Source organism: Tachyglossus aculeatus, chromosome 5 (assembly GCF_015852505.1).
Source record: "Tachyglossus aculeatus isolate mTacAcu1 chromosome 5, mTacAcu1.pri, whole genome shotgun sequence".
In the NCBI taxonomy this organism is placed as follows: domain Eukaryota; kingdom Metazoa; phylum Chordata; class Mammalia; order Monotremata; family Tachyglossidae; genus Tachyglossus; species Tachyglossus aculeatus.
Window position 1 is genome coordinate 18,906,569 of NC_052070.1, and position 12,405 is coordinate 18,918,973.

The 12,405-nt window shown below is 44.5% G+C and overlaps 1 protein-coding gene across 4 annotated transcripts in view; it reads right to left on the bottom strand.

Annotated features, from left to right (window-relative positions):
* Positions 1 to 526: 526 nt before the first annotated feature.
* Positions 527 to 12,405, bottom strand: part of PPP4R1 (protein phosphatase 4 regulatory subunit 1) — a 147,423-nt gene continuing 135,544 nt past the window's right edge. For all 4 annotated transcript variants that reach the window (XM_038746652.1, XM_038746649.1, XM_038746648.1 and 1 more), the window contains exons 15-20: positions 10,808 to 10,969; positions 6,470 to 6,570; positions 4,995 to 5,115; positions 4,741 to 4,875; positions 2,572 to 2,713; positions 527 to 1,688 (exon numbers count right to left, since the gene is read on the bottom strand). In XM_038746652.1, the coding sequence (XP_038602580.1) occupies positions 1,525 to 1,688; positions 2,572 to 2,713; positions 4,741 to 4,875; positions 4,995 to 5,115; positions 6,470 to 6,570; positions 10,808 to 10,969 (825 nt within the window). In that variant the 3' untranslated portion in view covers positions 527 to 1,524. The remainder of the gene's footprint in view (positions 1,689 to 2,571; positions 2,714 to 4,740; positions 4,876 to 4,994; positions 5,116 to 6,469; positions 6,571 to 10,807; positions 10,970 to 12,405) is intronic.

Consider the following 12,405-nt stretch of genomic DNA (forward strand, 5'->3'; position numbering starts at 1 on the left):
TCTTACTAGACTTGCCCTACCAAACAAACCCATTTACTTTCTTTGAACCACTTCACTGCCACATCTTGGCCCAGGTCACCCGGCTCCCCGTGCTGTGTGATCTTGGGCAAGTCACTTAACTTCTCTGAGCCTCAGTTCCCTCATCTGTAAAATGGGGATTAAGACAGTGAGCCCCACATGGGACAACCTGATCACCTTGTATCCCCCCCTCAGTGCTTAGAACAGTGTTTTGCACATAGTAAGCGCTTAACAAATGCCATTATTATTATTATTATTATCTCACCACACCTCCAAAACCATTAAAAACTCACCTCCTCCAGGAAGCCTTAGTGCTGACTTAAAATTAAAAAATAAAAAAAGAAATGTCCAGTATTTATGTACGTAGGTGTAGCCAGACAAGCTTTTACAAGTGGGGAGAGAGGGGAGGCACTCAAAATCGAAACCACTGAAAATGGTCCCAGTACCTTGTCCAAGGATACCAAAACGCGTGTATTCCTGAATGTCTAGAAACGGTCTCAAGTTAAACCCATCTTATTAATAAATTTTATTTGGACAAGTAGAGAACAACCTGTATGAACAGTTTAAACACCATGATTAAAGGCTGTGACGCTCCCAAGGGAGTCTTCGCAGACGTATGTACAATATGTGAAGAAAAAGTTGCACCTCAGAGCTGATCATGATCAAGTTTGAAATACCTGACATATATATAGCACACGTGCTAATAAGCTCCCTCCGGATCATGACCAGCATGAAAACAATTAGGACACGAGTACTCAGCAAAGTTTTCCGCTACAGGATACAGCAATATGCTGCACTTAAGAATTAAAATCAAAGTTTAGTTTAGTGTTAGCATCAAGCCCTTTAAGAGAAGTCCAAAAGTTTCTACTTTCCGCATTTACACACGTCAAAAAAACCCCCCGAACACAAAACCTATTCACACTTACTTTAAAGGATGGGTATGGCAGCAAGCCACAGCCCCCCCATCAAGTCTTTGCCTGGATAAAAACATTTAGAGCCAATACTGGAGTTCTCTTTTACATCCTGGTTGGCATCTGCCTTTCTATCGGTTACTAAGTTCGATTTCCTAAATTCACCCCCCCCGGAGAAAACGATGCCGGTCTTTGGGAAATCTCGGAGAACCCCCTCCTGCAGGGAAAACTGCTCTGCCAATTCGAGTTTAATTCATTCAGGAAGACAGAAGGATCTTAAGGCTTTGGTGGCAATTGTAATCCTCTGAGAAATTGGTTCTTTCCTCGAGTCAAGAGGGGACAGTGTTTACTTTTAACTTGACTCTTAAAATCCCCGGTGTTAGGTGTAGGAAACATCTGCCTATATTTAAGCCTGTCGAAAGAGACGGAGAGCGAGAGAGGCAGAGAGAGGCAGAGAGACAGAGAGAGAGAGAGAGAAAGATCTTTCCTCTTTCAGAAAAGCTGGTCGGTCCTAGCCGGTCACCCCTTGGGAAGAGCACTTGTGGACGGTTTTGCTCGGTACTGCTTACTGGAGACACAGTCCGACTCCGCTTTTCTAGTATGTCGAGGAAGCCGTGCTCATGGCGTCTTCGGCAATTTTGCTGCTGGCGGGGTGAATGCTTGCAAAATATTTGACATCGTTGTCCCGATCCATCTGAAGAGCCATAAGTGTTTGTTCCACGGCTTCCTGATGAGTGTTGGCAGAATTCACGAAATATTCTGAAATCAAAGTCGCAAGAGACAAGAATTAGCGCGCCACACCATTTTTTACAGCTGCCGATTTTGAAACCTATTCACTGCTAGATCGTGGGAGCCGATTACAATACGCAGGCACACCAGGGCTCTAATGAATAGCAGATCAGAATTATAACCTTGCCCGTCCCACGGAAAATAGCAAAAAGTGTGACCGGTGATTTATAGTGGGATTTCTTTTTCTGCCGGCCGGCTGCTTTGTCAGGCTGTCTGCTCCCGGGACAGCCAATTTGAGGCAGGGACCCCTGCCATAATTCCAGATTCATCCCAGGGGTGGGAGGTGGGCTGGGTAAGAGGCCGCCCCTCCGGATGCTCAAACTCATGCAACGTCGAGCTGGTGCCAATGAGTATGATGAGGTACGACACTGAGGAGCAGGCTGAGTCAAATCCTTAGAGAATGTCTACAACACCAAATGCCTTTTACAAAAATAGTGCTCAGTCTATCTTCAAAAACAACTCCACCTCTTTATGTGATTAGGCAGGTAAAATGAGGCTGAGACTGGTCCATCGTCACACTACAAATTTGACTACACATACATAAATCCCTTGGAAACTGCCTTCTGAAACGGTTTGGGAATTCAATTCGCCTAGCCTCACCACCCACCCGAAGCCTGCGTTTTCTCTCAAAATATCTCTCTCTCCCTAGCTCGTTGAGAGTGTTGGAGGTGAACACAGTGCTGGCAGAGGCCCCTTTATTTGGGGGCTGAGTTTTTGATAACGGGCAAGAGGGAGAATATGGGTGCTTCCAAATTTATAAAAAAAAACAACAACTGAAGACAAGGAGACACATCTTAGTTAATACCTCTCTACCAGTCACACGAAAAAGCGGAAAAAAAATACAATTACCCACCTTTTTCTAGAAGGGTTTGCCTCAACGTTTTTGCCAGCAACACTCTAACATTCGGAACTCTGTCGTTGGCTAAATTGAGCAACTGTGGCATCAAGTGCGCAGCAAAATGGTCCATGGGGAGGCAGTCATCTTCAATGATGGTCTGGAAGGAGAAAGGAGCTCATGCCTAATGCTGTTTCGTGAACTCAGCCCCGAAAACGGATGGATTCCAATGCTTAAGAATTCTGTGACAGCAACAGAAACTGAAATGGTGGCGGCGTAATCGGCATTAAAAAAAAAATAATAACTGGAATCCAGACTGACACCGGGGAAACAACAGGTCCAGATGTCTTTAGCCCGAACAAAGCGCGTCTGCCTATGCCCTCCGCTAACCCCACAGTGCCACTCCAGATCAGGGCCCAGTCTCGGAGGGGCAGACAAGTGGGCTTAGACATCAACCTGCCCGAGGCACCAGAAAATCTCAGGGTCCCTCCAAGTCTGGCTTCGGCCCCCTTGGGTGACTGTCAATAAGTGTCCCAGACTTTCCACAAAGATCGAAAACTTGGCTCGGAATATCCCTAACATATCCACTGCGTGATATGGAAAACTCGATGGTCTCCCTCTCCATCCCCCACATCTTACCTCCTTCCCTTCCCCACAGCACCTGTATATATGTTTGTACATATTTATTACTCTATTTTACTTGTACATATCTATTCTATTTATTTTATTTTGTTAGTATGTTTGGTTTTGTTCTCAGTCTCCCCCTTTTAGACTCTATTCATTTATTTATTTATTTTACTTGTACATATCTATTCTCTTTATTTTATTTTGTCAGTACGTTTGGTTTTGTTCTCTGTCTCCCCCTTTTAGACTGTGAGCCCGCTGTTGGGTAGGGACTGTCTCAATATGTTGCCGACTTGTACTTCCCAAGCGCTTAGTACAGTGCTCTGCACACAGTAAGCGCTCAATAAATACGATTGATTGATTGAAATATCAGCCTCGGTGATTGTCTCAGTCTTGGGCTACCGGATACTGTGTTCCGTTCGTGCATCTGAAATATTTTAAATAGGGTCAATGAAACAGAGAAGTAGCGGGGCCCAGTGGAAAGAGCACGGGCTTTGGAGTCACAGGTCATGGGTTCAAATCCCGGGCTCCGCCAATTGTCGGCTGGGTGACTTTGGGCAAGTCGCGTCACTTGTCTGGGCCTCAGTGACCTCATCTGTAAAATGGGGATGAAGACTGTGAGCCCCCCCGTGGGCCAACCTGATCAGCTTGTAACCTCCCCAGCGCTTGGAACGGTGCTTGGCACATAGTAAGCGCGTAGGGACTGTCTCTATATGTTGCTGACTTGTACTTCTCAAGTGCTCCGCACACAGTAAGCGCTCAGTAAATACGACTGAATGAATAAATGCCATTATTATTATTATGATTATTATTAATGAAAGCATCAGGCTTTTCACACAAGTACGGCTCGTTTGTCAGAGGGGATCTCCCTGGAAATCTTCATTATGAGCCCATGGAGACTGAGCATCCCCTGGTGGCAATTTCCATAACGTTGGCCGCTTTAGCTGCAAAGGATTGCACATTGATGAGGTGGAATAAATCAATCGTATTAAGTGCTCACGGCGTGCAGGGCACTGTACTAAGCGCTTGGGAAACTCCTCAGAAATCACTGATTCTCAAGAAAAAGAAGGAACCTCTGGCTTCTCTCTCTCAAGTGTCTCCGGCAGTCCATTTATTAAGGTGTTGCAGAGCAGAGAGAGAGAAAAGTCCAAGTTTCTGTTCAAATCCAGTCCCTGTGGGCAGGGACCATGTCTACCAAATCTTTATATTGAGAAGCAGCGTGGCTCAATGGAAAGAGCACGGGCTTGGGACTCAGAAGTCATGGGTTCCAATCCCGTCTCCGCCAATTGTCAGCTGTGTGACTCTGGGCAAGTCACTTCACTTCTCTGTGCCTCGGTTACCTCATCTGTAAAATGGGGATTATGACTGCGAGCCCCACATGGGACAACCTGATCACCTTGTATCCTCCCCAGCGCTTTGCACATAGTAAGCGCTTAACTAATGCCATCATCATTATTATTACTCTCCCAAGCGCTTAGTACAGTGCTCAGCACACAGTAAAGTGCTCACTGGTTTTGCGGGAAGAAAAACTCAACGTAAAAGCAGGGAAGAACTTCCATTTACCTGGCAGACAAATACAAACGTCTGTCGGCCAGACCATTTGGGGCCTCTACCAAAGCGTTCCACCAGCTCGTTCATGAGATCCACTCCAAATGTTACTGATGTGGCCAAGTGCAGTTTCTTTACCATTTCACTAACCTAGAGAGAGAAAGAAAGAAAGAAAGAGAGTGATGAGAAAATTCAGGAAAAAAAATCCCTTTCCTACTGGGAAATTAAACACACCTTCCTTAACCCATGTCTATTACTTCAGGACATACCAGCTTGTAGGAAATCCAACGAACAGAAGAAACTTTGTCTGCACACAGATTCAGAGCAATGGGTCGTAAATAGTCATATACATCTCTGGCACTGTAGAGATCTAGCAGTAGAATCAGCTGCCTGCAAAAATGATTAGACCAAATAGAAATAAATGGTAAGTCAACTGATATAAAGCCTTATTTTGCACTTCAATTTGACCAAACCTCCAGATGCCAAGTTATTGATATTAAAATGCACTCCCGCTCTTTAATATCCCTTTCTTGGGATTGCTTAGTGAAGGTATTATTGAACAAGCTGGTCCGTCAGTAGGCTGGGAAATTACAGCTACTGGAATCAAGGGAACATTCAAGTTAGACTGCTTAAACCTACTGGGAGCGCATATTAATTTAGCAGAATGGTAGTTAATAAATCCTATGCTATGTTTCATTACAGTGTTTTGAAATGTAGCTAAATACATATGAATCATCTAAGTCTTAATGCATATAACTACTACTTCAAAAACCATTCTGTTTAATTCAATTCCACTTAACTTGTACTAATTCATGAAGAGAACTAAGATGTAGTGAAACAGGATGACTCCAGACTTTGACGCTTACCTTAATTGTTACTAAATGGCTTCTATTATTAGTATTCACCATCATGCTCTCTAGCTTCCTGATAAAAAAAGATCTGTGCAACAGTTCTAACACACTAGGGATTTGGAGACATTACAAACACGGGTAGGGAACGTCTCCATATACTGCCGATTTGTACTTCCCAAGCGCTTAGTACAGTGCTCTGCACACAGTAAGTGCTCAATAAATACGACTGAATGAATGAATGGAGGCAGCATGGCCTGGTCTGTGAGCCAGGAGACTCAGGTTCTAGTCCCAGCTCTGAACCCGGCCGGCTGTGTTACCTTGGGCAAGTCACTTAACTTCTCTGTTCACCAGTTTCCTCATCTGTAAACTGGAGATGAAATATCTCTTCTCTGTGAAACCCACGTGGGACAGGGACTGGTTAACTTGTATCCCAGGGATTCACAGAGTGTATGGCACTATTATCATTATTATTGTTGTTGTTAATCATAGCAATGATAATAATTCCCACTCTCCAGGAATAAACAATGGCTTCAATAATAGCTCTGCATGCATTACAACCAAAGCAGGCCAACTGTTGGGAGAAATCAGAAGCGTGGGCATTTGCCACAAGCACAGTAGTACAGAAGCCTGGTCTAAGAAAGTAAAGGGCTTGCTTCAGACTCCACTCCAAATCAACTGCAAAATTGCATCGTGTACCATTAACCTCTCTAATCTGCACGTAGAAAACTCTGTTGTTCACTTTACAACTGGATGATGGCTAAACTGTTGTTACTATTTGCGTAATAGTTGAGATAACAGATATATCAAACCATTCAGACCTCACATTCTAAATATAAGTGAGCTCCTCCCTCCCTCCCACCCTTCCTCCTCCAAAACCCACAGGTGGGACATACTCAGCCAGCTCCGCTCGAAAACGCCAGTTCCTACTGTTATCTGTAACTAAAAATTCCTGAAGCTGATAGAGATATTCTCTTCTTTTGTCAACGTGAAGAAGCTAGAATAAAAGAAGAAGATTTACATCAACAAAGTTCAAGGGGAGAACCCGAGCAAGGAGTTTCGTTCTCTAAAGGCACCTCCACGGGACACGGTTTCACATCCCCTGGCTTTGCCTCTGCTAGTCATCATCATCATCATCAATCGTATTTACTGAGCGCTTACTGTGTGCAGAGCACTGTACTAAGCGCTTGGGAAGTACAAGTTGGCAACATATAGAGACAGTCCCTACCCAACAGTGGGCTCACAGTCTAAAAGGAAAAAAAGCACTGTTCTAAGCACTGGGGGTGATACAAGGGGATCAGGTTGTCCCACGTGGGGCTCACAGTCTTAATCCCCATTTTACAGATGAGGTAACTGAGGCCCAGAGAAGTGAAGTGACTTGCCCAAAGTCAAACGGCAGACAATTGGCAGAGCCGGGATTCAAACCCATGACCTCTGACTCTAAAGCCCGTGCTCTTTCCACTGAGCCACGCCGCTTCTGCAGCAGTGTCTGGTCAAAACGTCCCGAGCTCTGCAGTGCCTTGGGACAACTCTGGTGACCTGGCCTGCCTTTGGGGAATAATAATAATAATGGCATTTGTTAAGCGCTTACTATGTGCAGAGCACTGTTCTAAGCGCTGGGGGGGGATACAAGGTGATCAAGTTGTCCCAGGTGGGGCTCACAGTCTTAATCCCCATTTTACAGATGAGGTAACTGAGGCTCAGAGAAGTTAAGTGACTTGCCCAAGGTCACTCAGCAGACATGTGGCGGGGCAGGAATTCGAACCCATGACCTCGGACTCCAAAGCCCAGAATCTGAGAAGTCTTCCAAGTCTTTGGAAACTTGGGGTACCTGAGATGTTCCAAAATAGGCATGGTTCCCACCCTGCCCCTGAGGGTGTTGGGGCACGTGATTCAGTTTCTCCTGGACTGTAAGATCCTTGAGGGCAGGTATCACGCCTACTAAATATATTTTATGCTCCCAAATGCTTATTACTGTGCTGTGCACACAGAAGGCACACAAATGCAATTGACTGAAGTAGCAGAATACAAAAACTGAACAAACAAATATACGCATAGACAGAGGAGTTCTGAGAACAGGGTTAAAAATGCCTAAGTGCTTAGGGTGGCTGGAATAATAATAATAACAGTGGTATTTGTTAAGTGGTTCTGTGTGTCAAGCACCATACTGTAAAAGTAAGTAAATTATTTGGGGAAAGTTTTTTAGGTGTTCTCCACTGGCTCCCTTGGGGAGCTTATCTGCTCACATAGTGTCAACGATCCTCTTTATGAACAACTCCCAAATCGATCTCTCTGACCTCATCGCTTCTTGTCTCCATGACAATTGCATCAATGTCCTACTACAACTCGAACAACATATCTAAAATAGAACTTTTCGTCTCCCCTAAATCCACTCCAATTTGCCCGTCTCAGTCAACAACAGCACTGACCTCCCTGTCCTAGAAGCCTGCGAACTTGTTGGCCTGCCGGACTCCTTACTGTCTTTCAACTCTCACGTTCAATCTAATGCCAACTCATGCAGATTTTTCCTACATGACATTTCCCAGATCCTCGCTTTCCTCTCGATCAACAGAATCTATTGACGGCTGTGTGCAGACCACTGTACTAAGATCTTGGGAAAGTACAATACAATAGAGGAGGTAGTCACGATCCCTGCCCAAAAGGAGCCTAGAGACTAGAGAGGGAAGCATACGTTAAAATTAATTACGGATCAGAGAAATGCCAGAGTCTAAGGGGATAAAAGTGCTGTGGGCTCAGAGATGGGGTGAATATTAAAGTGCTTAAAAGGGACAAAGACCCAAGTGCACAGGTGATCCAGAAGGGAGGACAATTAGGGGAAGTGAGGACTTAGTCACGGAAGGCCTCTTGGAGATGTGATTTTAGTATAGCTCTGAAGACAGGGAGAGTGATGGTCTGTTGGATATGAGGCAGGTGGGAAGAAGGATGTGGGCAAGGGGTCGGTGGTGAGACAAATCAGGTTGTGGCACATCGAGTAGGACTACATTAGAAAAGGGAAGTGTGCAGGCTGGGTTGTAGTAGGACAGCAGTGAGGTAAGGTCGGGGGCGAGGGGCAGGTGACTGCGTGCCTTTAAGCCAGTGACGACGAGTTTCCGTTTGAGGTGGAGATGTATGGCCAACATTGGAGGTTTCTGAAGAGTGGGGAGATGTGGACTGAACATTTTTTGGACGGCAGAGTGAAATATGGACTGGAGAGGGGAGAGGCAGGAGGCAGAGAGCTTAGCAAGGAGGCTGATACATTCATTCATTCAATTGTATTTATCGAGCGCTTACTGTGTGCAGAGCACTGGACTAAGCACTTGGGAAGTACAAGTTGGCAACATAGAGGGACGGTCCCTACCCAACAGTGGGCTCACAGTCTAGTAGGGGGAGACAGAGAACAAAACCAAACATATTAACAAAATAAAATAAATAGAATATGTACAAGTAAAATAGAGTAATAAATATGTACAAGCACATATACAGGTGCTGTGGGGAAGGGAAGGAGGTAAGGCGGGAGGGATGGAGAGGAGGGGAAGAGGAAGGAGGGGGGGGTCTCAGTCTGGGAAGGCCTCCTGGAGGAGGTGAGCTCTCAGTAGGGCCTTGAAGGGAGGAAGAGAGCTAGCTTGGCGGATGTGGGGAGGGAGGGCATTTCAGGCCAGGGGGACGATGTGGGCCGGGGGTCGACGGCGGGACAGGCGAGTACAAGGCACCATGAGGAGATTAGCGGCAGAGGAGCGGAGGGTGCGGGCTGGGCTGGAGAAGGAGAGAAGGGAGGTGAGGTAGGAGGGGGCGAGGTGATAGAGAGCCTTGAAGCCGAGGGTGAGGAGTTTCTGCCTGATGTGTAGGTTGATTGGTAGCCACTACATTGATACAATAGTCAATGCAAGATATAAGTGCTTGGATCAGTGTGTCAGCAACAATACAATATAAGCTCTGGCCACACTACGGCAAGACTATTGCATCAGCCTCTTTGCTTGGTCTCCCTGCCTCCTTCTTCACCTCCATCTCTTCTAACCTACATACAGCTGCATGCACCATCTTGAAGCATTGCTTGGCCCTCACTTTTCCTCTCCTCAAAGTCCTTCACTGGCACCCTGTGTCCCAACATTAACCAAAAATGTTAAAGTCAGTTTCAAGGCTCTCAACCAACTCATCCCACCATACCTATCTATTTGCTCTCGGGCCTAGCTATTCCCTCTTCGTTCCTCTCAAACATGTCTTAGAGGTGTTCCTTGCTCTCTATTCTTTTGTCTGTCCCCTCACTCTGTTCCACTGGCTTGGATTTCCCTCCCTTCCCCTCCCTTCCAAAATCCTACGGGACACAGCTCTCCTCACATTTAAAATCATTCTGAAATTCCATCCCCTCTCCAACAAGCCTTCCCCAGTTAATTTCCCATCACCCTACCCATATCAACCCAACATCCAACATATCACTTTACCAATCCTAGCACTTTCGAATGTACAGCTATTCAATGGTACATTTATTAGGACTATATATATTAGGAATATATATATATATAAATATAAAAAATAGTTTTTACTAAGTGCTTATTGGGTGCAAATACCATACTAAGCACTGGGAAAGAAAACACAGGTGAGAATTAGACAAGGGTCCCTGGCCCTCAAGGGACTATTCCAGTAAATATTTTATGTTTGTCTCTCCCATTAGCATGTCGGTTCTAATTCTGAATTTTTCAAATGCTTAATATAGAGCACTGCACCGCGTAGGCACTCAAATACTATTACTACTAGTAAATAGGGTCAAGGCAGCTCACTCAGTCCTGAGACACCTCCTCCTCCCATCTGCTTGGCCCAATCATTTACAATCTGACCTGAATACAACTTTTAGTTACTTGGGAAAAAGGGAGGAGTTCATAAGTGATACTTTCCAAAATTGCTAAAAGCTATAAATATTCTTAGAAAAGTGTTCCTTTACACAGAATCAGCAAGATCAGTCTGAAAAAAGTGATCCCTAATAATAAATATTACCTTCTATTTGTATACCATTTTTATTTTCCAAAGTCTTTTAACACCAGATGTCTCATTTTAGCTTCACGGCATTCCCCCACTCCTCCTGTACTATGTATTCCTCTGGAAACTACTTTGCAAAACATGCCTGGGTGCCAACTCAAAAGAAGTGTACAAAACTGAGGGTTGCAAGAAGGTTCTTAAAATAGGAATAAACTGCTGAAATTTAATATGTTGTCTATAACCCAAGTGAATGCGAAAATTACCTTAAGAAAATCATGCAAGTGTTTCAGGACACCTATCCTGACTTCATCAAGGTCCTTTAAAAATCCATTGAAAATTGGGACCAAATCTGCAGCAGTCAACTGGTCTCCGAGAATGACTGCAAGTTCATGGATAGAAAAGGCCAGTGTTCTTCTAACTTTCCACTGTAGAAATAACAAGTGCATCTGTGAATAAATTAGCTCAGAGGGCATAACTTTAATTTTTAGCATGAATAAAAAGGCAGGTCTGAATTAATAATTAAAACAATAATTCCACAAGATTAGTTCAGTGGTTGTCTTACAAAACAGCACTTAGTTACATTAAGAAATCTAAATACCACCATAATAAAACAGGATTACGATAAATTTCCTTGGAGGTTTCTGCTATTCAGAATTCCTATGTAATTACTCAAAAAGTGAAATAAACAAACCCACTTTGGAAACTTTAAAACTCATACAATATTTTTAAACTCTCTCTTCAGCAATACAGCTTTTATTCGTAGGAAACCACTCTTGCAGCCTCTGTGCTATTCTTTACTTACCAACCCTCTTTTGCCTTGTGGCCTAGTGGAAAGAGTACAGGCCTGAGAGTCAGAGGGCCTGGGTTCTAATCCTGGCTCCGCTAATGTACTTTCTGCGTGACCTTGGGCAAGTCACTTAACTTCTCTGTGCCTCAGTTCCCTCGTCTGTAAAATGGGGATCCTCTACCCATTACCCTTCCTACTTGGACTGTGAGCCCCATGACCTTGCTTTGCACATAGTAAGCGCTTAATAAATGCCATTATTATTATTATTATTACCCCAGTGCTCAGTACAGCACTTGGCATAGAGTAAGCACTTAAACATCACCATCAGTCTTTCTTCCTCTCTGCTAACCTTCTAACTTTTCATGGGAAAAGATGCACCTGCCAACTCACCCTCTCCCTTTCCTTTCCTTCCCCTACATACCACCTCTCCCTTCCTTTCTCACTTTTAAGTCTGGCACCCCACTTTGGGAAACCCATATCAATAAAAACTCTAGAGCTTCATTAGAAGTGGAAGAAGCCAGCAGAAATAATCACGTCCGATAAGGCCTCTCCTAAGGGTGTGGCTGCTGAATTGAGGGGCCCCCATTCCAAATTCTCTGCTCTCTCTCAAAATCATCTAGACAGTCCTTCCTTTAATCATCAATCGCATTTATTGAGCGCTTACTATGTGCAGAGCACTCTAATGCTTCAAGAGAGACAGCTGCCAGGCTCAAAAGCAAGTTTCTCTCCCCATCTTAACACTCCTCCCCCTCCCTCTGGTCCTTCCTAGCCTGATATTTAGAGTCTTTAAAAAGTTTCAACGCTGATGATCCCCCCCAACAGGGTTCCTAAGTTTGGCCTGAGTTAGAACAGGAAGGTGCCAACCACCAAGCCAACAAATAAAGTTGTTCTCAATGATAATTATAATCATTATGGTACTTGTTAGGCACTTACTATGTGCCAAGCACTGTACTAAGCACCAGGGTAATAATAATAATAATAATAATGGTACTTGTTAAGCGCTTACTATGTGCCAAGCACTGTTCTAAGCGCTGGGGGGGATACAAGGTGATCAGGCTGTCCCACGTGGGGCTC